Source organism: Rhipicephalus microplus, chromosome 5 (assembly GCF_043290135.1).
Source record: "Rhipicephalus microplus isolate Deutch F79 chromosome 5, USDA_Rmic, whole genome shotgun sequence".
NCBI lineage: Eukaryota > Metazoa > Arthropoda > Arachnida > Ixodida > Ixodidae > Rhipicephalus > Rhipicephalus microplus.
The window spans coordinates 154,078,771-154,092,568 of NC_134704.1; the positions used below are offsets into that span (position 1 = coordinate 154,078,771).

Here is a 13,798-nt window from a genome sequence, read left to right on the forward strand (position 1 = left end):
AAAGAACAAGACAGAGCCGAGAGTTGATAAACAAACAAATTATATTCTCAATAATGGCAGATCGAAAATAATACACAAAAATGCACACTCCACAATAGTTACATACAATACGTCACCAATCAGACAACGTACTACACAGTACAATCAGCCACACTCAAAACAACGGACACAGACAACAATACGCACTACAATGCAGTCGCATGCATTGAACAACCAAGACACTTAAGGACTAAAGAGATAGAAAACCTATTCAGTCCAAAGTCCTTGGAACAAAAGTCTGAATGATACTCTTCCGAGAATCACTCACTCAAAGTCCAGCGTTGTTGTCGTTCCGTAGTTCTCGAAGTTTCTCTTCCAGGAAACCTCGCGTCCTCAAATGGCCACTCTCCAAGCTTCAAACTTCTTCGCCGGAAATCCGTCGGCTTCACACACGCAGCTGTTGCCCGCGTCTTCGCTCGATAGCGGTAAACCCACGCTCTTGCCTGTAGCTCGAGCCGTCCCTACGGACCAAAAACTTCGCCGACTACACGGCGGACTCTCTAAGCACTCTGGCGCTCACTTCCGTCTCCTCCTGTTCTGTCACTACGGGCAGAACCTTCGCCGACTACACGGCGGAATCCCTACGCGGTCTGGCGTTAACTTCCGTCACCTCCTGATTTCTCGTCTCGGCTGCTCGGTTAAATACCTTGCGCGCGACTTTCCAGATGTTTCTCGTCATTTCGTCGGCGCGATACGCAGCGAAGGCTGGGGAGAGGCACGAGACGGTTCGACTGCCCTCTCCCGAGGATGATTCACTCGGTCTTACCCCGCCTCCTTCGTTCTAGAAAAATCGCGGTCTTGCTGGGGCCGCCGATGTGGGGTGAGGAGGATCGTCTGCGAAGCCGTGCTTCTGCGGGGAGAGCGCGCGCCCGGGAGCCCTGGATGTTTGCTTTCTTTTTTTTTCTTTTTACCTCGCGGCGTTTCTGCCGCCCGTTGTCGCAAGTATTTGGCGGCGCGCTCTTGTTTAGCGCTCGTTCTGTGACAGTGGCTAAAGGGTGAGAAGCAGGTGGCTGTACGGGTGCAGAGCCAGTCAGGGATGTAAGTTCCTCCCTGATGATGTCACGTAAGGGCATTCCCGAAGGCTGAGTAGGTCGCGGTGTAGGAGGTGTGAAGCCCATGGACCGCAATTCTTCGCGTATAATGTCCCGGATGAGGTCACGCAGATGGCCATCTGACGTGGAGTGGTGGTCGCCGATGTCTGGTTGAAGGCGGACGGAGTCCAGCGCATCAAGGCGCTGGCATGTCGCAACGACATCTGCGATGGTAGCTGGGTTTTGCACAGCGAGGGCATTAAAGGCAACAGGCCCAATGCCTTTCAATATGTGGCGCACTTTGTCCGATTCCGGCATGGATTTATTGACACGCCGGCAGAGTGCGAGGACATCCTCGATGTATGAAGTGTACGATTCACCGCGATGTTGTCGGCGAGTATCGAGTGTCCTCTTCGCGACGGCGGATCGAATGTCTGGTGTCCCAAAGACGTGCCGCAGCTGCTGCTGGAAGGTAGCCCAGTCGGGTAAGTCAATGACGTGGTTAAAATACCATGTCTTTGCGACTCCGGTCAGATAAAATGGGACATAACGCAGTTTGGCGGCCTCGTCCCACCGATTAGCGACACTTACGCGGTCGTAGTCGTCGATCCAGTCTTCTACGTCTTCTCCACGACTACCAGCGAAGAGCGGGGGTTCCCGCTGATGTCCGTGTATGTAAGTAGGAGGGGCAGCTTGCGGCGGTGCGTGGTTGATGACATCAGTGCCGGCAGGCTCGGTCTGGGACATGCTGCCTGACTGTGGGAGCAAGCGGCGGCCTGAACGAAGCTCCAGGGGGTATAGCGGGCTGCGGGAGGTCAGAGGACCGAAAATCCACCTCCACCACGTATGAAGTCTTGGTAGTCTTGGCTGCGACAGCGTTTATTTGAGGAAAGACCTCGCAAAACGAACGGGCAGAGCCAGCACACAGACGATGACGATGATGATGAACCAGAGTGGCAATGAGGGCAAAGAGACAAGCGGATGATGGTGATTGTGATTATGCAGGGATGAGGACGATGTAAGTTACAAATGCCCACACTAATTGTCCAGTTTGCTGGACAATTATGTCCAGCAAACTGTCCAGTTTCCCTGTCCACATCATGTCCTCAAACTGTCCACATCATGTCCAGTTTGCTGTCCTGTCCCGCTGCTCTCACCAACTAATTTTAGGGTGGGATTTTCTATCATCTGCTTCCGCGGCGATTTGTTGTGGACAACGCGTCGTTCACCTCGCTGACACCGACTACATGCTTGACGACGATAATCAGAAGCCACTTCGTCTGGTCGCTGCGAAAGACATCGAACTCCCGCCACTACAAGAGCAAATTGTCACCATTACGTCCAACGGCATCTATCACGGGGATGTATTGGTCTCACCGTCACCACTTTGCGTTCGCAAAGGTATAGTTCTTCCGTCCGGTGTCGTTCGTTTTTGCAATGGCTCGGCACTTGTCACCGCTGTCAACTCTACACCGGAGAAGATCTTACTGCCACAGGGCACTACTGTGGCCCGTGTTGCTGACTTCGAGCCTGTACTCGTCACGCCACTTCAGGCCATCGCATCTAAAGAACCTTGCCTCGGTGAGCATGTTTCTTCCTCCGCCTTTACCACCACTATCAGCAGCGAATTGACATATTCACAGAGGCAGCAGTTGCTCGCATTGTTACAGAAACATGCAAATTCTTTCGATATTCGCTCGTCTAAGCTGGGCCGCACTAATACTACAGCACATCGAATTCAAACTGTTGGGACATCTATTGTACACCGCCGACCCTACCGCGTGTCTCTAACTGAAAGAAAAATTATAGAAGAAAACGTTGCGGACATGCTTAAACGGGAAGTCATCCGTCCCTCATCTAGCCCTTGGTCATCTCCTATTGTTTTGGTCCATAAAAAGGATGGCTCTGTGCGGTTTTGCGTGGACTACCGGGCGCTCAATAAGGTCACACGCTAGGACGTGTAACCTATGCCACGCATTGACGACGCCCTTGATTCCCTACAAGGCGCGGAATTCTTTTCAATATATATATATATATATATATATATATATATATATATATATATATATATATATATATATATAATGTGTGTGTATGCTGATCCCTAATATTTACTCTGAGAAAGACGCAAGGAACCACCAGTCACAGACGCTATATTCATTACATAAAAACACTTCTGTTATCTGAATTCAGTCTGTATCTCTTGAGCCATGTTATTTTCTATTTTTTTCACCAACCCCACATTCGTAACCGCTAGCTACATGAGTGCACGTTTGTACTATTTCCTGTAGACACCTTGACGAGTGGATGCTTTGAGAAAGAAGCAGCCTACAACATCGATAACCTCCCTGCTTTCTCTGTTGTTGTTGTTGTCCTTCCTTCCCTACAAAACCCATCGAAGAAGTCGGCACTGCTTCGATCATACTGGTGCTATGGATTGAAATGCATTAGAGAATATGGCATTCAATATTTATTAATAATTTCGCAGGCATTTGCTTTACTGACATGCCAGTGAACGGGCCAGTGCTGGTCTGTTCACTTTTGCGGTCTCCGTCTTCGGTAGGCAGTCCACAATGTACACGCCTCCATAGAGGCGCTTATGCACAGCAAGGTTATCTGCGAGAATGAAAAAGAAATGCAGTTCAAAATTGGGTCATTGTTGAGCTCAGAAAACCCCGAAAGCTCAAAAAATGTGGGGCTTCTTAAAGCTGTACTGACACGAATTGAAAATGTTTTTGGATTGCTGCTTAAAATCAAAACGTGGATGTCGAGAGCCTTTAAAGGACACCAGCTTGTGAATGCATTCAATATATTTTATTAATACCAATTTCTTGAAATGGCAATTTCGGTTCCAGCCCCGAGAAGGTGACGTCGTAGTGACAGGTCAACAGAGTTCTGACTTAACTGAAAGTAGGCAACACGTGACATACTAACGAGCACAGCCTGTTCTTTGTCAGTCTCATGTTTTTCACGTAAACAACGATGAATGGGTTGTGGTCGAAAGACTTTGACAAAAATTTTCGCGATACAAGCAGTATGCTAGACAGAAATTCCGAACTACGTTGATTCCAGTGAACTACGTTGATTCCAAAAAAACAGTGAACTACGTTGATTGTCATGGTACTATTTGATGTCATGCGGCTGGTATAATTATTGTTCGAGACGAAAGTTTCTCCTTTCTTATGAACGTAATATATTGTTAGGCGTAACCTATTTATTAAGCTGTATGCGATGCACAGAGCTTGACGAACAAGATGGCGCCAGTTCATCAACAACCAGCAACAACTGTCGTTGTCTTTCTCTTTCACACAGCAATGATGCTGTGGCTGTTCTGTATCATAACCCCCCGGTGGTAGAAGCACCCCCTCGGTGCTTGAGCTACTCGCATGCGGTGGAAGGAAGGTGATAAGGCTTGAGTCGAGCTATGTGCACGATGTCCCTCGAAGCTGACGATGATGACGTTAGATCGGCTGGAACTATCTCATATGCGACGTCAGTCACCTAACGAACGACGCGGTACAGTCCAGTGTAGCGTGACAGCAGGTTTTCAAAAAGACCTACACGTCGAAAGGGGGTCTAGAGAAGGACAAGGGAACCCTGTGAAAAGTGCACGATCCGATGATGGAAATCGCAGAGCTGTCTTTGGTGCTCCTGTGAGGCCAGTAGACGGCTACAGGCGAGTTGGCGTGCGCGGTCGGCTCGCGCGATGGCTTCGCTGGCATATTCAGTGACCGATGGCAGCAAGCTGTCAAAGAATAGGGTGGGTTCTCGGCCGTATAGAAGATAGTATGGCGAAGAGCCGGCAGTGTCGTGACGTGACGAATTATACGTGAACATCACAAATGGCAAATGGACGTCTCAGTCCTGGTGGTCGGCCGCAACGTATTTAGAAAGCATGTAAGTTATAGTCCGGTTGAAGCACTCCGTTAGACCGTTCGTTTGCAGATAGTACGAAGTGGCAAACTTGTGCTTGGCAGAGCAAGAACGCAGGATTTCGTCAACGACAGCTGACAGGAAGGTCTCGCCGCGGTCAGTGAGGCGTTGGCGGGGAGCTCCGTGTACTAAAGTAATATCGTATATCAGAAAGTCCGCCATATCGGTTGCGCAACTTGTCGGAAGTAATCGTGTGATAGCACACCATGTCGCATAGTCAGTGGTGACAGCAATCCATTTGTTGCCTAAGCTGGAGATCGGAAATGTGCCAACTATGTCGACGCCAACTCGAGAAAAAGGTTCAGTGGGAATGTCTATCGGCCGAAGGAATCCAGCTTGTAGAGGAGATGTCTTTTGACGGCGCTGACAGGGCTCGCAGGCGGCGACGTAGCGCTAAACAGAACGGACAAGACCAGGTCAAAAAGAAACGACGACGTACACGGTCGTATGTGAGATAAACGCCCAAGTGGCCCACCAAATGAGTGTCATGAAGTTAGTTGAGGACAGTCACACGAAGATGTGCTGGTGTGACGGGAAATAAGTCATGGCTATATGAATCGAGGTTACGGCGATAAAGGATCCCGTCTTTGATCAGGAACATTTGTAGAGATGCGTCGTGAGGCTATAATTCAAGCTTTTCAATGAAGGCTCGCAGAGAAGTATGCCGGCGTTATTCGTGGCCAAAGTTAAGTAGCTGCGTCACCGACAGTAGGTCTGGAGAGGAGTTAGTATGGGTGGCTTCTTCCACAGGGTAGCAAAATAAGCAATCCGCAACTTGATGCAACCACCCTGTTTTGTACGTTCAATGAATGTGTATTCTTGTAAATGTAGGGCCAACAAGCGAGGCGTCCTGTGGGATCCTTGATTGAGGCAAGTCATCAAAGCGTGTGGTTGTCGGTGGCTACTCGGAATGGACGCCCATATAAGTATAGATGAAACTTGGCGACTGCCTACACAAGAGACAGGCACTAACGCTCCGTGATTGTATAGTTGCGCTCGGCGGTAGATAGCAGTCGACTTGCATATGCTACAACACGGGCATGTCCGCGGTGGCGCTGCAATTACATCGCTCCGAGGCCGTGCTCACTAGCGTTAGAGCGAACCTTGGTTAAAGCTGATGAATCGAAATGAGCTAAAATCGGTGGTGTTGCAAGGAGGGTCGTCAGCTGGGAAAAAGATGAGGCTTGTTCAGCGCCCTAGAAAAACGGGGCGTCCTTCTTCAGGAGGCTTGTGAGTGGGTGTGCTATGATTGCGAAGTCCTTTACAAAGCGCCGGAAATAGGAGCACGATCCCACAAAACTGCGAACGTCCTTTGTAGACTTCAGAATAGGAAAATCCGTGACGGTGCGAATTTTCTCGTGATCCGGGCGGACTCCTGCGGCATCGACAAGGAGGCCAAGTACGGTTATTTGACAACAAGTGAAATGGCATTTCGAAGAGTTCAATTGAAGTCCGGCTTGACGAAATACTTCAAGAATCACCAATAAACGATCGAGATGGGAGTTGAATGTGGGCGACAAAATGATGACGTCGTCTAAATAATATAAGCAGGTTGACCATTTAAACCTTTGGAGAAATGAGTCGAACATACTTTCTAATGTGGCCGGCGCATTACAGAGACCGAAGGCATAACTTTAAAATGACTCCGCATTCGTCAGGAATGACGAATGTGGTCTTCTCACGGTTCATCTCCTCGATAGCAATCTCGCAATAGCCAGATCGAAGGTCGATTGTGGATAGATACGTAGCACCGTAAAGGCAGTCTAAAGCATCATCGATTCTAGGCAACGGGTAAACATCTTTCTTCGTATTTTGTTGAAATGCAATAATCTGCACAAAAGCGCCACATTTCATCCTTTTTTCTGATCAGGACGACAGGAAAATCCCAGGGGCTACACGAGGGCTCGATTATATCTTTTGCAAGCATCCTTTTGACTTGCTGTTGTATGACTGTACGCTCAGACGCGGAAACACGGTATAGACGTCGGTGAGTGGGACTTGCGTCACCGGTTTTGATGCAATGAGAAACAACACTAGTTCGGCTTAAGGACGTGCGGTTGAAATCGAAAATGTCACGATGGGACTCCAGGACCTGGTGGAGGCCTTCCGCTTGCTCAGGAGTGAGGTATGATGGTACTATGCGGTCAATGTCGACGCCCGATAAACGTGATATAGTTGGATCACGGTTTGAGCTGCAGCAATCATCCACTCTGAAGGGCTCAACCACGTGGTCTTGTAGGGCAGTAATTTCCGCCAGGGAGATACCTTGGGGACCGATTTGCGCAGTGAGTGCAAGATTGACAATAGGAAGGCATGTGTGGTTTCTAACAATTGTCAAAATCGTGTTCGGAACAGCGATGCTATGCGTAAGCATCATGGCGTGGATTGGTGCAACCATGTAATCGCCGTCAGGTACAGGTGGCGTAGAGGAGAGGTCAATGTGTGTAACACAGTTAGGTGGAAGGCGTACAAAATCAATGCAGCAAAGACGGCTTTGGGGTGGGTCGGTCGGATCGGAAAGTAGAGGCATCTCTAGGTCGAGACAGCCAGCTAAACAGTCTATACGGGCAGAGTGAGAGGTTACGAAGGCCAAACCTAGAATTAGATCATGTGGGTAATTTTCGATAACGGTGAAAAGAACAGCAGTGCTTCTATAGGCAGGAGTCACACGGGCAGAGCACATACCAATAATGGCGGTAGTTCCCCCGTTGGCGACTCGAACGGCATGGTTCAAGGTGGGTGCGACAACATTCGTTAGTTGGCGACGAAGAACAGCAGTCATGAGGGACACATGCGTGCCGGAATCAATCAACGCGCACACAGGTACATGTCTAAAGTAATGTTCAAAAGATTCCGGGTGGTGGGTAATGTTACACAACGATTTCTTGCAGAGGTCGTCGTCAATGCAGCTCCACCACCGGAAGCTGCACTGCCTACACTCTAAGGCAAAATTACCAAATTACACAAAAAAGGAGTAACGGAGCCCGAAAGGTGCGTGCGATGAACAGAATGACCGTTGAGCAGGAAACACAGAGGGAAGCGTGCCGCGTGCAAACCACTTAGTCTCCCAACACGCTCCGAAGGGATGAACCAACCGGGAATGCAGGCGCCGCGCAAAGCGTTGCCGAGGTCACTAGCTGTCCTCGTTCTCTCCTGGCTCAGTCTTTCCCCGTATTTTGCTGGCGATGGTTCGCGTTGCGTCGCGCTCGGAGTGCTCGACCGGGCCACCTGGATTCGACAATCTAGGAATTATTACGTGGTGCTTGTGTGTACGCTTGGATCAGCGTGGGCTGCTGCTTTAAGTTTCACTGCACCCATTAAGTCTGCAGCAAGTCTTGACACGTCACCACGCTGCGCTGTATATCTCTGGCTTCAAGATAGTCACGAATCCCAGCTCCGGCGGCTGCATTTTCGATGGAGGCGGAAGTGTTGTAGGCCCGTGTGCTCAGATTTGGGTGCACGCTAAAGAACCCCAGGTGGTCGAAATTTTCGGAGCCTTCCACTACATCGTCTCTCATAATCGTATGGTGGTTTTGGGACGTTAAACCCCACATATCAATCACATATCAATGACGAACACACGACAGCAACAGTAGGGAAGGCCAACAGGGCAGCCGAGAAAACAGCAGGCCTATCGGAAAAACTTCAGTCCGACTCAGGGCAGAAATCAGCACTGGATTTTTTGCAAGTAGGTTATCATTCTTTATTCTTTCTTCTCTAGTTGTCGCGAGTGCGATACGGATCGCACTTGCCTGCAATGGGCTCAGTCGTGTTGTATATCGCACGCACAAAATCTACCGCGAAGGTCAGCTTGGGCGTCTGCAGTTCGCCTGTGCTTTGCGACCGCGTGGAAATTGGCCGCCATTGCCGTCAGCCTCCCGTACGCTCGCTCATCGAGTGCTCGCCTGTCATCGCCGCCGCGATGAGCTCCGGGCTGACGATATTGGGCTGAGACCTCGTCGCTGTGTTGGGAGTCATCGAAAACACGTTGCGGGTTCTCGTAACCAGATTGATTGTAGTATGTCGCGCGCTGTAAGTGCACCAGCACGGGCAGGCGGGGCATAAGCTAGCGTCGGAACTCAGTGAAAATTGGTCACCATTACAGTTGGCTTTCCCGTCAGTCGGTCGCAAGCAGCTCGGCGCCGTCCGTTGGCCGCGGAGGCGGATTCACGTTCGCGCGCTGCACTCGCTCGAGTTTGTGGAAAAGGGCCGCATTATCGTCGATTTTTGGAATGCGGCCGCTATGGTTGGTCTCTTGTGGTCAAGCGAATTGGCTGTCATGACAAAATCAGACTGGTAACGAAATGCTTAATTCTCAGTTTAGCTACCATTCTCTAATAAAATGGCCATAAAAAGTAATTGATCACGTTTACGTGATTTCACACGTGTTATTTGGGTGACTCAAGAAATTTCGCAAACATACATAACATCAAACGAACAACTGAGTCGCCCTTTTGCTTGAATCGACCTACAAGTGCTGTGGCGCTTGTTTTGAAAATAACCGAAGTCGAAGGGCGAAAATATTCAAAGTGCTGTGGTGCTTGTTTTTAAGATAAGCAAAGTCTTAAGGTAAAAATATTCAATAATTCCCAACCAGAACACAGAAAAGCGCGCGGATTCTTCCTTGAATTGCCGAGTGCAAGAGGATTTTGGTGATTCCAGACAGAACATCACTTCTGCAGGAAAAAAGAAAGGAGTGACACATGGTCGCTCCACGCTACTTACTTGCAACAGTGGCCTTTACGTCGTTGACTAAAGCGGTAATGTTTTGCTTCTTGCCTTCTTCTGTGAGTACAATGGCGGCCGCTGGGGCTTCACCGTATTCCGAGTGCTTCAGCCCTACCACGGAAATCTCGGCAATCTGTGTGGGGTGCATGCGGAGCAACAGTTCTTCAAGCTCAGACGGAGCAACTTGGTTGTCCATGCACTTGATCATTTGCTTGAGGCGTTCAGAAAAATATAAGCGTCCATCCTCGTCGTAGAAACCAGCGTCACCTGAAGAACGGAAACGAATAACGTTATTTACAAGTATTGCGCTACCTACAAGTGTTTTGAGCCATAAGCATAAAAGGTGTGCGCACAGCGGAATCACGGCATCGAAAGACGTATAGAACCATACTGCAAGAAATCTACAGAGGAAGTACAGTCACCATAGTCCTCAGTAAAAAATGCTACCAATTACAAAGAAAGGGGCATTTTAGAAAGGCACGATCTTCCCAGTGCTATATAGCGAATGCTTACGGTGATTTTCAGAGCGCTAGACTACAAAGTTAGGAAAAAAAAGTGCGCAGCCTCTAGTTACCTTGCGATTCACTGATGACTTTGCAGTACCACCATTACCTTAACTCAGGGAACGAATTATGCTGAGGATAAGTGAACCGGCCATGGAAAACAGAGCAGTAGGTGTAAACACTAATATGGATGGAACTAAATTAACAAGCAACAGTCTCGGAAGAGCACAGCGTTTCGCAATATGTGGTGAGGCCCTGAAACTAGTAAGATATTTAGTCGACATTGAACAGGTAATAACCACGCAGCCGCACCCTAGCTGAGACTGTTATAACTAAGCGAATAAGGGTGGGGTAAATCAACTTCTTCAAACACACTCAAAATATATTGGTACTTTACCAGTATCTCCCGAAAGGAAATATGGTATATAACACCAACATTTTTGTTTATCGTGTTATTGCGATATAAACTTGCCTTAAAGGGATGATACACCTACAAAGCAGAAGCATGGAGGCTTGTATAAAAGCTTCAGTATAAATTGATGATCATGCAGAGAGAAATACAAGTTGTGGGCATTTAGTATCCTCCTCTTCATCTGTATATTATCATCATGCATTATCAAGAATTGGTCATGCAGCCTAATTATTGTGGCATATGAGCATCATAATTTTTCGTTCATCATAGCTGTTGACTGCCGGTTCCTTGCGCCTATCAAAGGCCTTTCAAACCCCAAACCAAGACTCCATACGTTGTGGAAGATGCTTTTCAATCCCCCATCGTCTTCTAGACCGCTTTAACTCCTGGAGGTACGTTCCAGTACCTTCTAGACGATTTCAAACGTGTCGGCTCGGCTAATCGGTGGGGTAACACCCGAAACTCGCTAACGTCTCCTTATACTTTACAATTGTCGCAAAGACGTGGGTATTCAACCACCTGATCGACATCTTCGACTGGCCAGCCTTCAAAGATCAGCTTCCCTAAGTGCTCAGTACACCGGCTGTCCATTCGGCGCTCAGAAAGAAAGCTCTCGCGGCTAGAAAACAACACATCGGGTAGTCGTATGCCTCCTACATCGAGGATGTTCTTGCACTTCGCCGCTGGCTTGATACATCAATGGCATAGTCAGAGAAGGTACGCCAGCTTCTTAAGGGGATTGCACCTGTTGCATGCAATACCCTAACCATCTAGAATCTGGCTACCCTTGCTGATGTTGCGACAACATGTCAGTGCATCGACGAACTCGAGTCTTTGCGCCTACAACCGGCCAGTGACGCAGCTCTTCTTATGGTGGATCCAAACCTGCGGAACACGTTAAGAGCGATTATACGCTAAGATTTACAAGCAATGGCATTCTCATTACCTTCAGTGTGTCCTATTCAGTCTTGTTCAACGTCACTGCAGAATGTCGTCAGAGAGGAGCTCACGTCAATGACCCACATGCTCCACCAGAAAACCACTAACGCTCACACTCTCCATCATTCTCGCATGGCACCATCAGCTCGACGTCGCCGCCACGCGGGTGTACCCATCGGTTGCTGCAGCGCCTTCCAGAAGCTTTGCATCAGCGCTGCCTGAGCCCTCATCTATCGATGCCACTGTGCTCTATTCTAGTGCAGCTAACGCCAGCTACTACCCTTTTTTGGGATCGACTTGCCCTGCGTGCTAATATTGCAGCTATCGTGGTGACATCTCACACCCTTTTGCCGCAAGCGCCGGCAAGACGAGTGTCGAGGGTACGACATGCGCAAACGGGACACTACCGTAAAAGAGTTTTAAGAGGGCAGCCGTTTTTCGTCAGCTCCGCGCCGGTCTCCATCTCCACCAGCATCAGATGAACTGAGCAGTAGTCGTCGATCAACTCGATGCCATTCACCGTTGCCTTACAGTGACTCCTCGTCTCCGCTTCAGCCTGCCTACCTCTCTTCTGACCGTCATCCCGAAAACTAAGCGATGCAGGTTTCGGAGAACAAACTGCATTCTAACGCAGGACTTGAATTTTTCAAGCGCGTCCTTACAATATAATTTCACTCACAGTTGAGGGAGTGGACATTTATGGTTTGGTGGACACTGGGGCTACATTTTCTAATATTTGTGCAGAGTTCTGTGGCCATCTTCGAAAAGTCACCATGTCTTACGATGAACCAACACTGGTTACATCCCAAGAAACAATGATTCGCCCTTCTGCTTTCTGCACTGCTCATGTGCTAATAAACGACTTTCTTCGCCAGGTATAAAGACGGCTGTGCTATCCCAGTGCTCTCACCAACTCACTTGAGGCTGGGACTTACTTGCTTCTGCTTACATGGCAGTTTGTTGTGGATAACATGCTCTCCATCTTACTGACAAAAGGCCACTTGCTCAGCGACTAAATCCACTGGCCATTTTGGCTCATCGCTGCTGTAGACATTGAGCTATTACCACTAGGACAGCAAAAAATATTACCAGTTTTTTCCAACGACGTTGACTCTGCTGACATTTTGGTCACCCCGTAACCTTATCGGCTTATAGAGGCATAGCTCTCGCATCAGTTGTCGCTCACTTCAACGAAGGATCACTGTCTTTGTTGCTAGAACTCCCCATCAGATGAAATTTTAGTGCTGCGGAGCAGCACTGTGGCCTGCGATGCCAATCTGGAGCCTGTGTGCATCATGTCTGTTACCCTGTCTCCTCTGAAGGCCATTCTGCTGATCATGCTGCTTCCTCGGTCTTTACTGCAGTCATCATCAGAGTCTTGACAGACTCACAGAAGCAGCAGGTGCTTGATTTCTTCGAAAAGATGGGAAACTCTTTTGACGCCTGTTTATTCCCCTTGGGCCAGACTACCTCTGCACCACATCGTGTTTAGACTGACAGAACATCCATTACGCACTATTGTCCATACCTCGTCTCTCTAGCCAAACGAAAAAATCTTTGAGGAAAACGTAGACGATATGTTGCAACGGGAGATAATCTGATCCTCAACCAGTCCTTGCTTGTCTCCCATCGTTCTGGTGCGAAAGAAAGATGGTTCAGTTGGATTTTGCGTCTATTACTGGGCACTCAATAAAATTACTAGAAAAGACGTATACCCCATGGCACGCATTGACGACGCCCTTGATTCCTTAGAAGGCGCTGAATCACTTTGCACAACACATCCTTGGAGTCCACGGCTATTGAGGTTCCATCTCTGGCCTCTGCAGAACAGCTGCCTTTGGACGAGAACCATGATTTTTCTTCTCCACATCTGGCTGACTCATACTGTACGCGTATTATAAGCTACCTCACTGGCGATTCCTGTCCACCTAATGCGAGGCTCCGTCGCCAACTCTCACAATTTAAGCTAGACAACTCGGTGCTCTCCGCCGAATTTACCATCCTGACGGTCAGCGCTGGCTTCCAGTTATACCCCAATCGCTTCGGTCTGAAGTCTTCAGACCGCTTTATGACGATCCAACTGTTGGTCACCTTGGTTACCATGAAACCTACGATCACCTTTGAAGTCGGTTTTATTGACCTGGCTTTACCGCTTGTGTAACTCGGTACTTCGGCTCCCGTACTATCTGCCAATGTAGAAAAATACCAACATC

General features: G+C 48.7%; 1 protein-coding gene across 2 annotated transcripts in view; it reads right to left on the minus strand.

Annotated features, from left to right (window-relative positions):
* Nucleotides 1–3,527: 3,527 nt before the first annotated feature.
* LOC119174142 (uncharacterized) overlaps nucleotides 3,528–13,798 on the minus strand; it is a 131,299-nt gene continuing 121,028 nt past the window's right edge. For both annotated transcript variants that reach the window (XM_075896092.1, XM_037424961.2), the window contains 2 exons: nucleotides 9,729–9,998; nucleotides 3,528–3,686 (listed from right to left, as the gene is read on the minus strand). In XM_075896092.1, coding sequence (XP_075752207.1) covers nucleotides 3,568–3,686; nucleotides 9,729–9,998 — 389 coding nt within the window. In that variant the 3' untranslated portion in view covers nucleotides 3,528–3,567. The remainder of the gene's footprint in view (nucleotides 3,687–9,728; nucleotides 9,999–13,798) is intronic.